General features: G+C 42.7%; 1 protein-coding gene across 1 annotated transcript in view; it reads left to right on the forward strand.

Moving 5' to 3' along the window:
* Nucleotides 1-221: 221 nt before the first annotated feature.
* LOC124716698 (potassium voltage-gated channel protein eag-like) overlaps nucleotides 222-12,278 on the forward strand; it is a 242,665-nt gene continuing 230,608 nt past the window's right edge. The window contains exons 1-2 of the mRNA XM_047243239.1: nucleotides 222-245; nucleotides 11,153-11,576. Of these exons, the coding sequence (XP_047099195.1) occupies nucleotides 222-245; nucleotides 11,153-11,576 (448 nt within the window). The remainder of the gene's footprint in view (nucleotides 246-11,152; nucleotides 11,577-12,278) is intronic.

Genomic DNA, 12,278 nt, shown 5'->3' on the forward strand with positions numbered 1-12,278 from the left:
TCTTACGGAATGCAAAAAGTTCTACATCTTACTCACAGATGGCAAGACATGTCTGAAATTGTCAATGGGGTTAGAATCGAACTGTGTCATGACGAGATATGCCAGAAATAGTTTATTTATAAGTAAACATGCATATGATGTTACAAGTGTGATTCTCGATTTATACGTGTAATGCCTTAATTGATGAAAGGACACCATGTCTAACCTAAAACATATCTAGGATGATTGTTACTATTGGATGTACGGTAAGTCCAACGTGTTCGTATTCGGATAATGTTATACCGCCATCTCACAAAATTTTGATACACCTCTACTGTAACATCCAATAGTAACAAAGATTTACGAAATTGCGATATAAAATACTTATTGTGTAAAATCGAGTTTTTCAGGAAACACGCCAATATAGATAAACTTAAAAATCAAAATCCGTATCTAAATATAAAATTTCATCCAAACTGTTAAGCCGTTCCCAAGAAACACGAAATTCGCGTTTCTGTTTAAAAAACTCTTTTGTGTAAAATCGCATGCTGTAAGGAAAGACACCTATGTACAGATAAACATGAAAACCAAAACCTTAACTACATTCAATACGTACTAACAAAGTTTTACTAGATGGCGTTATAAAAAAAATGTGAAATAGCGTTTTTATAATATAAAATTGCGTTTTTACAAATGGAACTATGTAGGATATATATATTGTAAAATTGACTTTTTACGAAAGAATGGAACTATGTAGGTGAACTCAAAAAGCAAAAACCAGTCTAAATACAAAATTTCATCCAAATCGTTAGGGCCGTTTTCGAGATACGCGAAATATAATACATAATCCAAGTGCTATTGCTCGTGTGGAAAGAAGGTGTGTGTGTTTTGCATTGCATCTGCAACAATTAGAGGTACGTATTTACTCATCATACTTGGATTTCTTGATTTTAATCGTGTGTATTGGGAGCTGTGTACTCGCTGTATATCGTTTCTGTCATCACTAGTTCGTGTACTACTCGCGCAAACTAAGCTGACGTCGGCGCGGTGGCTGATGGTAGCGACAGTAAATGGGAAATGCCTTTACGCTCGTTCCAGTCAGCCACCGCCAAGTGTCAGCTTGGTTTGTTCGTTCTGAACTTCCTCTGTTCACACGTATCCTCCACTTGACTGCCATCTGGCGGTCGTAATCATTCGGCACGACTCGGCATGATTCGGAAGTTCCCTTCGAAGCATAGTGTACCAAGAATCGATGAATCGTTGGAACTTGGAATCGTCACGAGTCGGAAACACGTAATCGTTCTCACGATTCTTTTGAACGACGATTCGTCCGTATGACGATTCGATTCTTACGATTCTTTATTTAGAGTCGTTCAAATGAACGACTCATTCACGAATCGCCACAACTCTACTGTTTATGTTTCATCCCAGCTCTCGGTGCATAGACTTTAGTAAAAGCATTTCCCTTTGCAGTGCTCGCTCGGAACCTGGTTGTGATGGACCTGCATTCACTGACCGCAGCAATGGCAATTGGATCTGAAGCAGACTATGATTGACGAGGCGTGACACTCGTCTGCGTTCCTTACCGGTTAGGGTCTTTTTACTGGCACTGTTCGTACGCCTTGCTACACCAGTGTGTGTTTCCAACAGTTCTTGTAGACAGGTTTGGCACTGCTCGCTGATACACCAAGAAATCGGGCAACTTCATTCACACCGTCATGGGTACTACCTAATTTGAGAGCTCCTTACTGGCATTTTGTCGTGTCCCCGCACTTTACTAGCATGAATTACAGCAGTTGGGTAATAATATGGAAACACAGAAAATATGCACCACATTACCATGCCTAATGCGGTGTAGAGAACTCGGTGGCTTTCAAAACGACTTCTGGTCGTGTCGAAATGGATAATTACAGGTCCTCTATGACTTTGAAAGGTCTGTTATTCCATTCCCAAAATAATGGGAAGTTGAGGTAACGATGATGGCGATTGCTCGCGCTTCTGTCAAAATTAGACCATAGAGCACAATAATATCGAGGTCTGATGACCGTGGTGGCCAGGAGAGAAGCGAAAATTCATCCTTGTGCTCACAGAGCCAGTCCTGGAAGATGCGATCTTTGTGAGCATGGGATCTGCCATCTTAGAAGACAGCATCTTCATCGGCGAACAAACATTGTGCCATTGGATGGAGCTGATAGCCAAAAAGGTCACATAATACGACATTGCAGAGTAATCATGGATTCCTTGTTGGAATTCAATGATATTTCTGTTCAAATCATCACCGATACCATTCCCCCTGCCATGTGTCACTGCTGGGAAGTACACTCACCCTCAAGTTGGAAACAGCGTGAAACAAGACTAATCCAACCAAATAATTTTCTTACATTTCTCCATTGTCCAGGTTTTATGGCTTCAGCACCGTGTTCTCCTGTTACGGCCATTTCGTCACTGATGCGTGGTTTTGGAATTCCAGCTCGCCTCTCAGTTCCCAGGCAACGGCCTTGCCGCTGTGGATACACCGGTTTCCGTGAGAACACCCAAGTTGAGCGCTATTGGGTGTGGCCGGCACTTGGATGGGTGACCGTCCGGCCGTCGGTGCGCTGTTGACATTTTTTGGGGTGCACTCAGCCTCGTGGTGTCACTTGAGGAGCTACGTGACCTAATAGTGGCGGCTCCAGCTACAGAAAAACAGAAAACCATCATAACGATCGGGAGAGCAGTGTGCTGACCATAAGCCCCTCCTACCTGCATCCTCATCTGAGGATGAGACGGCGGTCGGATGGTCCCGATGGGCCACTTGTGGCCTGAAGACGGAGTGCTTGCAGTTCCCAGCTTATAGAGCTGCCTTTGTATTGATACGGTGCTGGCAGGGTTCGATAGTGCGACTTTCAGTTCTGAAGTGACATTTGCTACTGTCGTCACAGTTCTCTTTGATGGACGTCCTTCATGGTTATACCATATACACTATCGACCGCGTTATGACTTAGCGGATGATATTTTTCCGCTTTCCTTGTATGTGTCATAAATATTCGATATGTATTTACGTATTATATTCTGTTTTATCTCGCTCCGGAGTTTGTACTCTAGCGGTCAAATACGCATGTCTACATAGATTAATTGTGCAGAGAAATGCATGCTTCACATAGTTCAAAGTTCAAGCCGTGGATTTTTTTACAAAAAGATATTTAAGAGACAGTAAAGTAAATTAGACACCCTTATGTCTAAGGTGGGCAGCAGTCTTCGGCTATTTGCTGATGCTGCTGTGGTGTACGGTAAGGTGTCGGAGTTGCATGATTGTAGGAGAATGCAATATGGCTTAGACAATATTTCTGGTTGGTGTGATGAATGGCAGCCAGCTCTAAATGTGGAAAAATATAAGTCAAAGCGAATGAGTAAAAACATCAGACCTGGAATGTTCGGATACAGCATTAGTACTGTGCTGCTTGACACAGTCAAGTCGTTTAAATATCTGGGCGTAGCGTTGCAAAGCGATATGAAATGAAACGAACATCTGAGGACTGTGGCAGAGAAGGCGGGTGGCTGACTTTCGTTTATTGTGAGAATTTTAGGACAGTGTGATTCACATGTAAAGGAGACCGCATATAGGGCGCTGGTGCGACCTATTCTTGAGTACTGTTTTGGATCTGTACCAGGTTGTATTGAAGGAAGACATTGAAGCAGTTCAGAGGTGGGCTGCTAGATTTGTTACCGTTAGGTTCGAATAACACATAAGTGTCAGGGAGATGCTTCACGAACTCAAATGTGAAACCATGGAAGGAAGGGGACGTTCTGTTTCGGAAACACTATTGACAAAATTTAGAAAACCGTCATTTGAAGCTGACTGCCGAGCGGTTCTACTGCCGGCAACATGCATTGTGCGTAAGGACCGCGAAGATAAGGTACTAGAAATTAGGGCTCCTACGGAGGCATATAGATAGTCATTTTTCCCTCGATGTATTTGTGAATGGAACAGGGCAGGGAATGAGTAGTAATGCTACATGGTACCCACTGCCACGCACCGTAAGGTGGCTTGCGGAGTATGTGTGTTGAAGATGATGTTCCTAAACGTTCACATTCTCAAACTCTGGATGAATATAGTCTGGGTAATTGGCACGCCTGAGTTACGGTGGCTCAAGACATCTATGCAGGGGATAGTACTTTTGTGCATATCCGTTATCCTTGATTAAGAATTGAATAAAATTGTTTATGAAATGATTATGTTTTAAATCCGTTTGTTAGTTTAAAATGTCTTCAGAGGGTTGTATTGTGCGTATGTCGATTTCTAGCTCTTCAAGTATTATACAAGTAAAACCTTTAAGTAATATTTGTAAAATGAGCGTACTAGAGATAGAAATCTGCATACACACAACACAGTTTTATTGAATTCCTAACCAAACATAATGGATAGATACAGACTAATACCGACAGACATGTGGATCGCTCGTTTCACAATTTCCGCAAACTTGTCATTTTGACGTCACACACAATATCGACGACCGCATGATCGGCTATCGACTATCGTTAGCATTCGATACGGCCATCTCACAAAATTTCATGTCCGCGTACCGGACGTTTACAAAAGCACGTTTTCTTGGAATGATTTATTATAATTATTGCTACAGTATAATATCACGTAATTATTTATCGACGGTTACTGCCTTCATATGAGACTGCTCACTTAGGAGTGAATTATTATCGTCAAGTAATTTACAAATTACGAATGAAAAAGGCTTGTTTTATAATTTGCAGTATGTCGTTTCAGTGTAACGGAGAATTGGAAATTTATCACAAACATATCACTATTATTATTAATTGTCACTTCATAACGCATCGATGATACAAGCCTTAAGACAGAATACGATAACCAAGGCGGAGGTTAGCATCGCATGGTTTTGTGCAAGCGTAATGAATATCGTCGTGCTTTCCGGAGTCGTAAGTTCTTGTTTCGCATTCTGTTAACATGGAATGTTTTCCATTCTAGCGTTTTAACACGTTCTCTTACTCTCTTATGAGTGTAATACAAATATGTTCTGCAATACTGGATATTATTTATATTCAGTCTGATGTTAGAAGGAAGGATGGAATAAATTTTTAGCGATTTCGAAGTATGTGGTTAATTAGGAACTTATGAGGGCATCTTAAGTTTCTGAAGCAACAATAAAATTCAAATTCTTCCTTCACACAAATATTTGGCTCTTTATTGCCGAATATGTATGGCCTCTCGAGTGTGTGGTTAGACAGGAACCTAAGAGGACAGCATAAATTGCTGCGAGTGAATCGAGGAGCAGTAATATTAATATTCTCCCTTGTCATAAAGTTGATAGCCGATCATGCGGGCGTCAGTATAGCGCGTGACGTCAAAATGACGTCACGTTTGGGGGAGCTGCTGTGAAACGAACATAACCCCAGACACCTCGATTACAAAGTCATACATACAGACAGAAATTATGACAGCAACACATCATGGCAACTGCAACCATATAGCATATTTAGCCAACTGTCAATCTCTAAAATCTGATGATAAAACGCCGAATTATTAAAATTAAAAGAAAGGACCGTTAACAACGGAAGCAAACCACAGCACAGCTTTTATAGTAAGAGTCTTAAAACCTATACCACGTCGTAATACAGTACAGTCACAGCGACCATTGATGATGTATGTACGTAGGAACAAATCTGTAATTCTGAAAATGTGATGAACCAACTTTATAATAAAACAGAAAATGTTAAAAAATGGTTCAAATGGCTCTGAGCACTATGGGACTTAACATCTGAGGTCATCAGTCCCCTAGAACTTAGAACTACTTAAACCTAACTAACCTAAGGACATCACACACATCCATGCCCGAGGCAGGATTCGAACCCGCGACCGTAGCGGTCGCGCGGTTCCAGATTGAAGCGCCTAGAACCGCTCGGCCACAATGGCCGGCAGAAAATGTTATGTGACTGGTAGATCGTCTGAAGATGGATTCTAGCTGAAATGAATCCATCGTAATAAATACATCTTTAAACTACTACAGAGGAAATCAGGATTTTAATACCTAATATCCATTACCTTTGTTTTCCTTTTATTGTTGTTCGTCTTATAATGCCTCTTTCAAGAAATTTAGGAAGTTGAATTACTGTTTCTTTTAGTGATGACGGGTTTTGATCTGACTGGCTGATAATCTTCAGATCTAGCGCTCCGTAGTACAGGGATATCGAACATATGCAGAAGAACAGCACGAGTGGCCACAGGACTGTTTGACTCCAAAGAGTCTCTCACGAAAATGGTGAGAAAGCTAAATTCGCAGGCTATTGAAGTTCAACACTAATTATCCATCGTTAAAAAATTTCAAGAACCAGTAGTAAGTGAAGAACATGAGGATCCACTCAAATTTATCCAAGAGGGAACAAGATTCTAAAATTGCCATTTTTATGTTACTGATTCGATGTCTGAGGATGTGACCTTACCCAAGAACTAAATGTGACATAGATTACATAAAACGTATTGTACAGGGTGTTTCAAAATGAATATACCTGTTTTAATACATTATAGCATTTATTATATTCAATTTAAAATTAGAGATCAAATGAAAGAGTAGCTCAAATATTTTTATTTGTAAACCTGTTACAAGCTCTTAAGCCTACAGACTACGGTCTACTTACCAACTTTGCAAACAAAAAGTTGGTGCATGACCATGAAGCTTTCCTGGATCGTGTCGTCTTCAATGATGACTCGACATTTCATGTAATTGTAAATGTGAACACACATATTGTATGTGTGTGGAGGTCACCAAATCCCCACGAAATGGCACAGTTGAAACGAAACTTCTCTAAATTAAATGTTCCTTGTGTCATATCCCAGCGGAAAGTTTAAGAGTCTCTCTTTTTGCTGTGCAGTAACTATAGCTGGTGCTTCGTATCGCGATGCGTAGGAAGTGTGGCTCTTTCTGTAGACTGGAAGAAGCTGAAGAGCAGAACTTTATTTGGCAGCAGGGTGGTGTGCCGTCTCTGGCGTGACAGACTGCACGATTGATTAAACGACGTTGGTTGTAAGGCGCGGAATGACAGAGCTTGTTACGCATGATCTCCACCGTCACCTGATCTGATGCCAAGCGATTTTTACCCTTGTGATTCATAAAGGATCATGTGTATCAACCTGCGCTACAAGCTGGAGTACGTGACTTCAGAAACAATATTGAAACAGTTGTTATAATTACCTCTGACACAGCAATCAAGCTTTGGGAAGAATTCGCCTATCAGCTCGATGTGTGCTGTGTGACGAATAATGCTCACATCGAACAGTTGTAACGAAAACTATTTGAGTTGTTCTTTCATTCAATATTTTTACAATAATGTAAGCTGAATGCAATAAATGTTACAAAGCCTTCAAACCGGTATATTCATTTTGAAACACCCTGTACCTCAAACAACTGATAGGCATCCACCGAAAGTTCATAAGTGGCTTATTATCATACCAAAATGGTAAGCATATTTTATTAGTACCGTACATCTTTTTATACGCTAAACGTGAATATGGATGCCACTATTTTGATTCAACGATCGGATATTACACCCTTATGATTGCACCCAACGTATTGAAATAATCTTTAATAACATATATATTTCATCATAAAAATAAAATTTTGGTTTTGGTTGAAAATAAGAATTCTAAAAAAGAAAAAAGTAAGGACGACTGAGAAAATCCGGTTGGTTAGCAATAGAAACAGTCAAGAAAAACTGCCAAATTAATACTCCTGAAAAAGTAGAACGAGAAATACACTTTTAGAAACACTGATAGCTCTGAACCATGCTAAATCTGCGATTTAGTATAGTCGCAGGCAATTATTACAAGCAATACGCAAAAACTTTGTTATTAAAGATGAATTCTATACCGCCAGAGGGTTGGGTTGGGTTGTTTGGGGGGAAGAGACCACACAGCGAGGTCATCGGTGTCATCGGATTAGGGAAGGAAGTCGGCCGTGCCCTTTGAAATGAACCATCCCGGCGTTCGCCTGGAGCGATTTTAGGGAAATCACGGAAAACCTAAATCAGGATGACCGGACGCGGGATTGAACCGTCGTCCTCCCGAACGCGAGTCCTGTGTGCTAACCACTGCGCCACCTCACTCGGTTATAATATCAGATTTCAGAAGCAGGCAAGTGCTCCTCCATCTTGACACCTATCCCTGCTCAATCCCCACCGCCCCTCAGCACCTTACAGAAGCCCCTGGTGGAGATATTATTCAAAGGCTACTGCTGTGTAGGTTTGAAGGCAAGATTAGTGTGATTACAGCAGGCACGCAGGCATTTAAGGAATCATTGTTACTGCGCTCCATACGCCATTGGAATGGGAAGAAACTCTCTGCCACGCACTTCGCAGTGGTGTTGAAGCTTCTGGATGAAGACAGACAAATTAGATAAAAGGAACATAACTGCAGTTTCTTTCTAGACCATCTTAGTCAGGTTTCCTCTAATGATTCGTACGACGATTTAGTGTAAGATCCATTGCAGCCCATCATTTCCAGATTTTCAAATTGACACTTTCTAACAGCACTGCACAGGTCCGATGTATACTATCTGATCATAAATATCCGGGCACCTATTAGCGGACATCAATATGGGGCATGTCCACCGTTCGCGTTTGAAACGGTTAGAACTCTGCCCGGAACACACACAGTTAGGCATCTGGACAACTGTGGAGGAATGGCAGCCCAGACTTTCTCAAGACCCGAAAGAAGAAAGTGCAGTGATGTTGGACACTGGGTTCTGGAGTGAAGTCGACATTCTGATTTATCCCAAAGATATTCCATTGGATTCAGTTCAGGACTCTGGATTGGTTGGTATATTTGGGCAGAGAGGACCACAGAATAAGGCCATTGGTCCCATCAGATTGGGGAAGGAAGTCGACCATGCTCTTTCAGAAGAACTGTCTTGGTATTCGCCTGAAGTGGGACTCTGGACAGGCCAACCCTTTTCAGAAATATTGTTGTCCACAAACCATTCCATCATAGATGTTGCTTTACGACATGCTCATACAAGCAATCATCGACTGAACTCTTCCTCCGCTGTATGCAGTACGCAATTCTGTAACATATGTTCATATCCTACTGCGTTTAGTGTTCCTTTAAGAACAATATTCAGTCTGTAACCGTGTGACCACTACGGTATCAGGTACGAATCCTGCCTTGGGCATGGATGTGTGTGAGGTCCTTAGGTTAGTTAGGTTTAAGTAGTTCTAAGTTCTAGGGGCTGATGACCACAGATGTTAAGTCCCATAGTGCTCAGAGCCATTTGAACCATAAGAACAATAAGGGTACCACACTCTAATCACGATAAACATCCCCAAACTTTAACACCAGCTGCTCTATAGTTAACTTTTGGCATTGGACCAATGGCAGGTAACATTCTCCGGGCATTCGCCAAACAGAAGCCCTTCCCTCTGACTGCCTCTGGGTAAAGCACGATTCATCACTCGATTCCAGCCATCGATTGTCCACTGGCTTCGCTCTTGACACCACCTCAAGCGTCGTTTAGCACTGACTACGGAAATGTTTGCCTCGTGAAGAGTTGCTCGAGCATAGTACCCTGCCATTTTTTAACTTCCTACACGAAGTTATCGTAGCACTTTTGAACTCACGAGTTACTTCTTCTGCTCATTTCAAACGATTTCTTAACAACCACCATCTGCAATGGTCGATGGTCGCTGTCCATCAGTGTATGAGGAGTGCCTGGTCTTGCTTTAGCTATGGTTGTTCCTTTGCATTTCGACTTCACATTCGCATCATCAGCAGTTGACATGGGCTGCTCTAGAAAGGTTTAAATGTGTCTGACGGATTTGTTACTCAGATGACATGTGATTAGTAGCCCACGTATGATGTCAACGGGCCCTCTTGATCGACACAAAAAATGGTTCAAATGGCTCTGAGCACTATGAGACTTAACATCTGAAGTCATCAGTCCCCTAGAACTTAGAACTACGTATACCTCACACACACCCATGCCAGAGGCAGGATTCCAACCTGTGACCGTAGCGGTCGCGCTGTTCCAGACTGAAGCGCCTAGAACCGCTTGGCCACAGACACACACTGTTGTTATTGCTCCTCTACTGACTCTCCCAATACTGACCGCCTCCTTTTACCTGTGTATTGGCGCGTCCACCCATCTGGTTGCCAGTTCCACATTACACAGGGGTGTCCAGATACCTTTGATCAGATACTGTATGTACGTGAAAATGGATAAATTACATAAAACGGAAATACTAATATTTTCTTGTACACAATAGTGGCCAGGTTTCTTCTGATGATGCATGCTAGGATTTCGTTTAAGGTCGACTGGACTCCATCACTTTAGAATTGACAGTTCATAAAATATTTTTTGTAAGCACTCTTGCACAGCCTCTGTATATTTAAAGAATGGTTCCATGACACCACCAGAAGCTGGAGTGATGTGCGTTTGTTTACGGACAAACCTTTCTGGCGAAGTAGCCATCTTCATGTCATGGATACAATTGTATCAAGATAAAGGAAAGTTTGTTGACAACAAGGAACCCTATTCAACAAGATCTCTTGCTATTTGTGACTTGAATACAGCTGCTTTATTGGGAAGGCTTGTGGGCAAATAAATACACATCACACCAACTGTCACTAGTTTCATCATCCCATTCTTTAATCTTTGTGAAAGACTGGGGAAGGCCACATCAAACAACTTTGCTCAGGTCTACTATGCAAGATATCCTGAATTTGATCATACAATGAAGGGTTTCACGACCAGACAGCTGCTGGTGAATCTTATCGGTTGTGCAGTCGTGGTCCATGAAACTTTTTCATTCCTGATGCTTCATCAGCTTCAGCTGATCCATCTGAGTTCTGCCGACCTCTGAAGATGTCTAGCGAAGCTCTGTATGAAACGTCGCCAACGAAGAAGGTTCATGGCTCACAACAAACATATAGCCTGGAAGATTCACAAGCAGCTAGGTCCTCATCTGCCCCAACACTCATTCTCTGAGAATGATTACGACTTTGGCTACTTCATCCTCTAATTGTGCCAGTTTCCCCTTCACGTGCCACACACCTTCACAAAGCACACACATACACATACACACACGATAGAGATAAGTGGTTGGTCCGAGAGCTGGCCGGGGCCCCGGGCAGAGAATTTCCCCGCGGACAGTGGTGGTTGCCGCTTGTGCGCAGGGCATCGGCAGCCTGTTCAGTGCGCTGAAGGTGGTACGCCTGCTGCGGCTGGGCCGCGTGGTGCGGAAGCTCGACCGCTACCTGGAGTACGGCGCGGCCATGTTGATATTGCTGCTGTGCTTCTACATGCTGGTGGCGCACTGGCTCGCGTGCATCTGGTACTCGATCGGGCGGTCGGACGCGGACAACGGCGTCCAGTTCTCGTGGCTGTGGAAGCTGGCCAACGTCACGCAGACGCCCTACTCCTACGTCTGGAGCAACGACTCGGGGTCGCCGGAGCTCGTCAACGGGCCGTCGCGCAAGACCATGTACGTGACGGCGCTCTACTTCACCATGACCTGCATGACCAGCGTCGGGTTCGGCAACGTCGCCGCCGAGACCGACAACGAGAAGATCTTCACCATCTGCATGATGATCATCGCCGGTAAGTCAGCGCTGCCTCTTTCTTGCCTCTGTCACAAACTTTGAGATATTATTATTGTGCTCATAAAGTGCTTTGCTAGTCTCAGTTGTATCTTCAAAATGTGAGCTGACTCAGAAAGTGAGGCGAGTCGTTGAGCAAGGGCGGATGTCTAAGGCTTCCATTCAGTCCCTTGTTGACCAATCCGGTGTCGCAGCAAAACGAAAGCCGAATTTTTAAATTTCACAAGAGAATCGTACAAACACACTGTCTTTGACCATTGGACAGACTCCTATATGGACGACAGAGTAATAAGCATACCTGTTGTAGAGAAACACCTGAAGGATTGAAAAGCAAGTAATGCAATGCATTTTTTTCTTCAACAATTCTTTATTGAACATAATGACAATTACACACACGAAAGAATGGTATTTTATGTACACACCCAATTTTCCACGCCCACACAGTTCATCTCCGTTTTCAAGAAGGGACATAGAACAGATGTGCAGAACTATAGACCTATATCTCTAACGTCTATCAGTTGTAGAATTTTGGAACACGTATTATGTTCGAGTATAATGACTTTTCAGAAGACTAGAAATCTACTCTCTAGGAATCAGCATGGGTTTCGAAAAAGACGATCGTGTGAAACCCAACTCGCGCTATTCGTCCACGAGACTCAGAGGGCGATAGACACGGGTTCACTGGTAGATGCCATGTTTCTTG

This window comes from Schistocerca piceifrons, chromosome 9, assembly GCF_021461385.2.
Source record: "Schistocerca piceifrons isolate TAMUIC-IGC-003096 chromosome 9, iqSchPice1.1, whole genome shotgun sequence".
Classification (NCBI taxonomy): Eukaryota; Metazoa; Arthropoda; class Insecta; order Orthoptera; family Acrididae; genus Schistocerca; species Schistocerca piceifrons.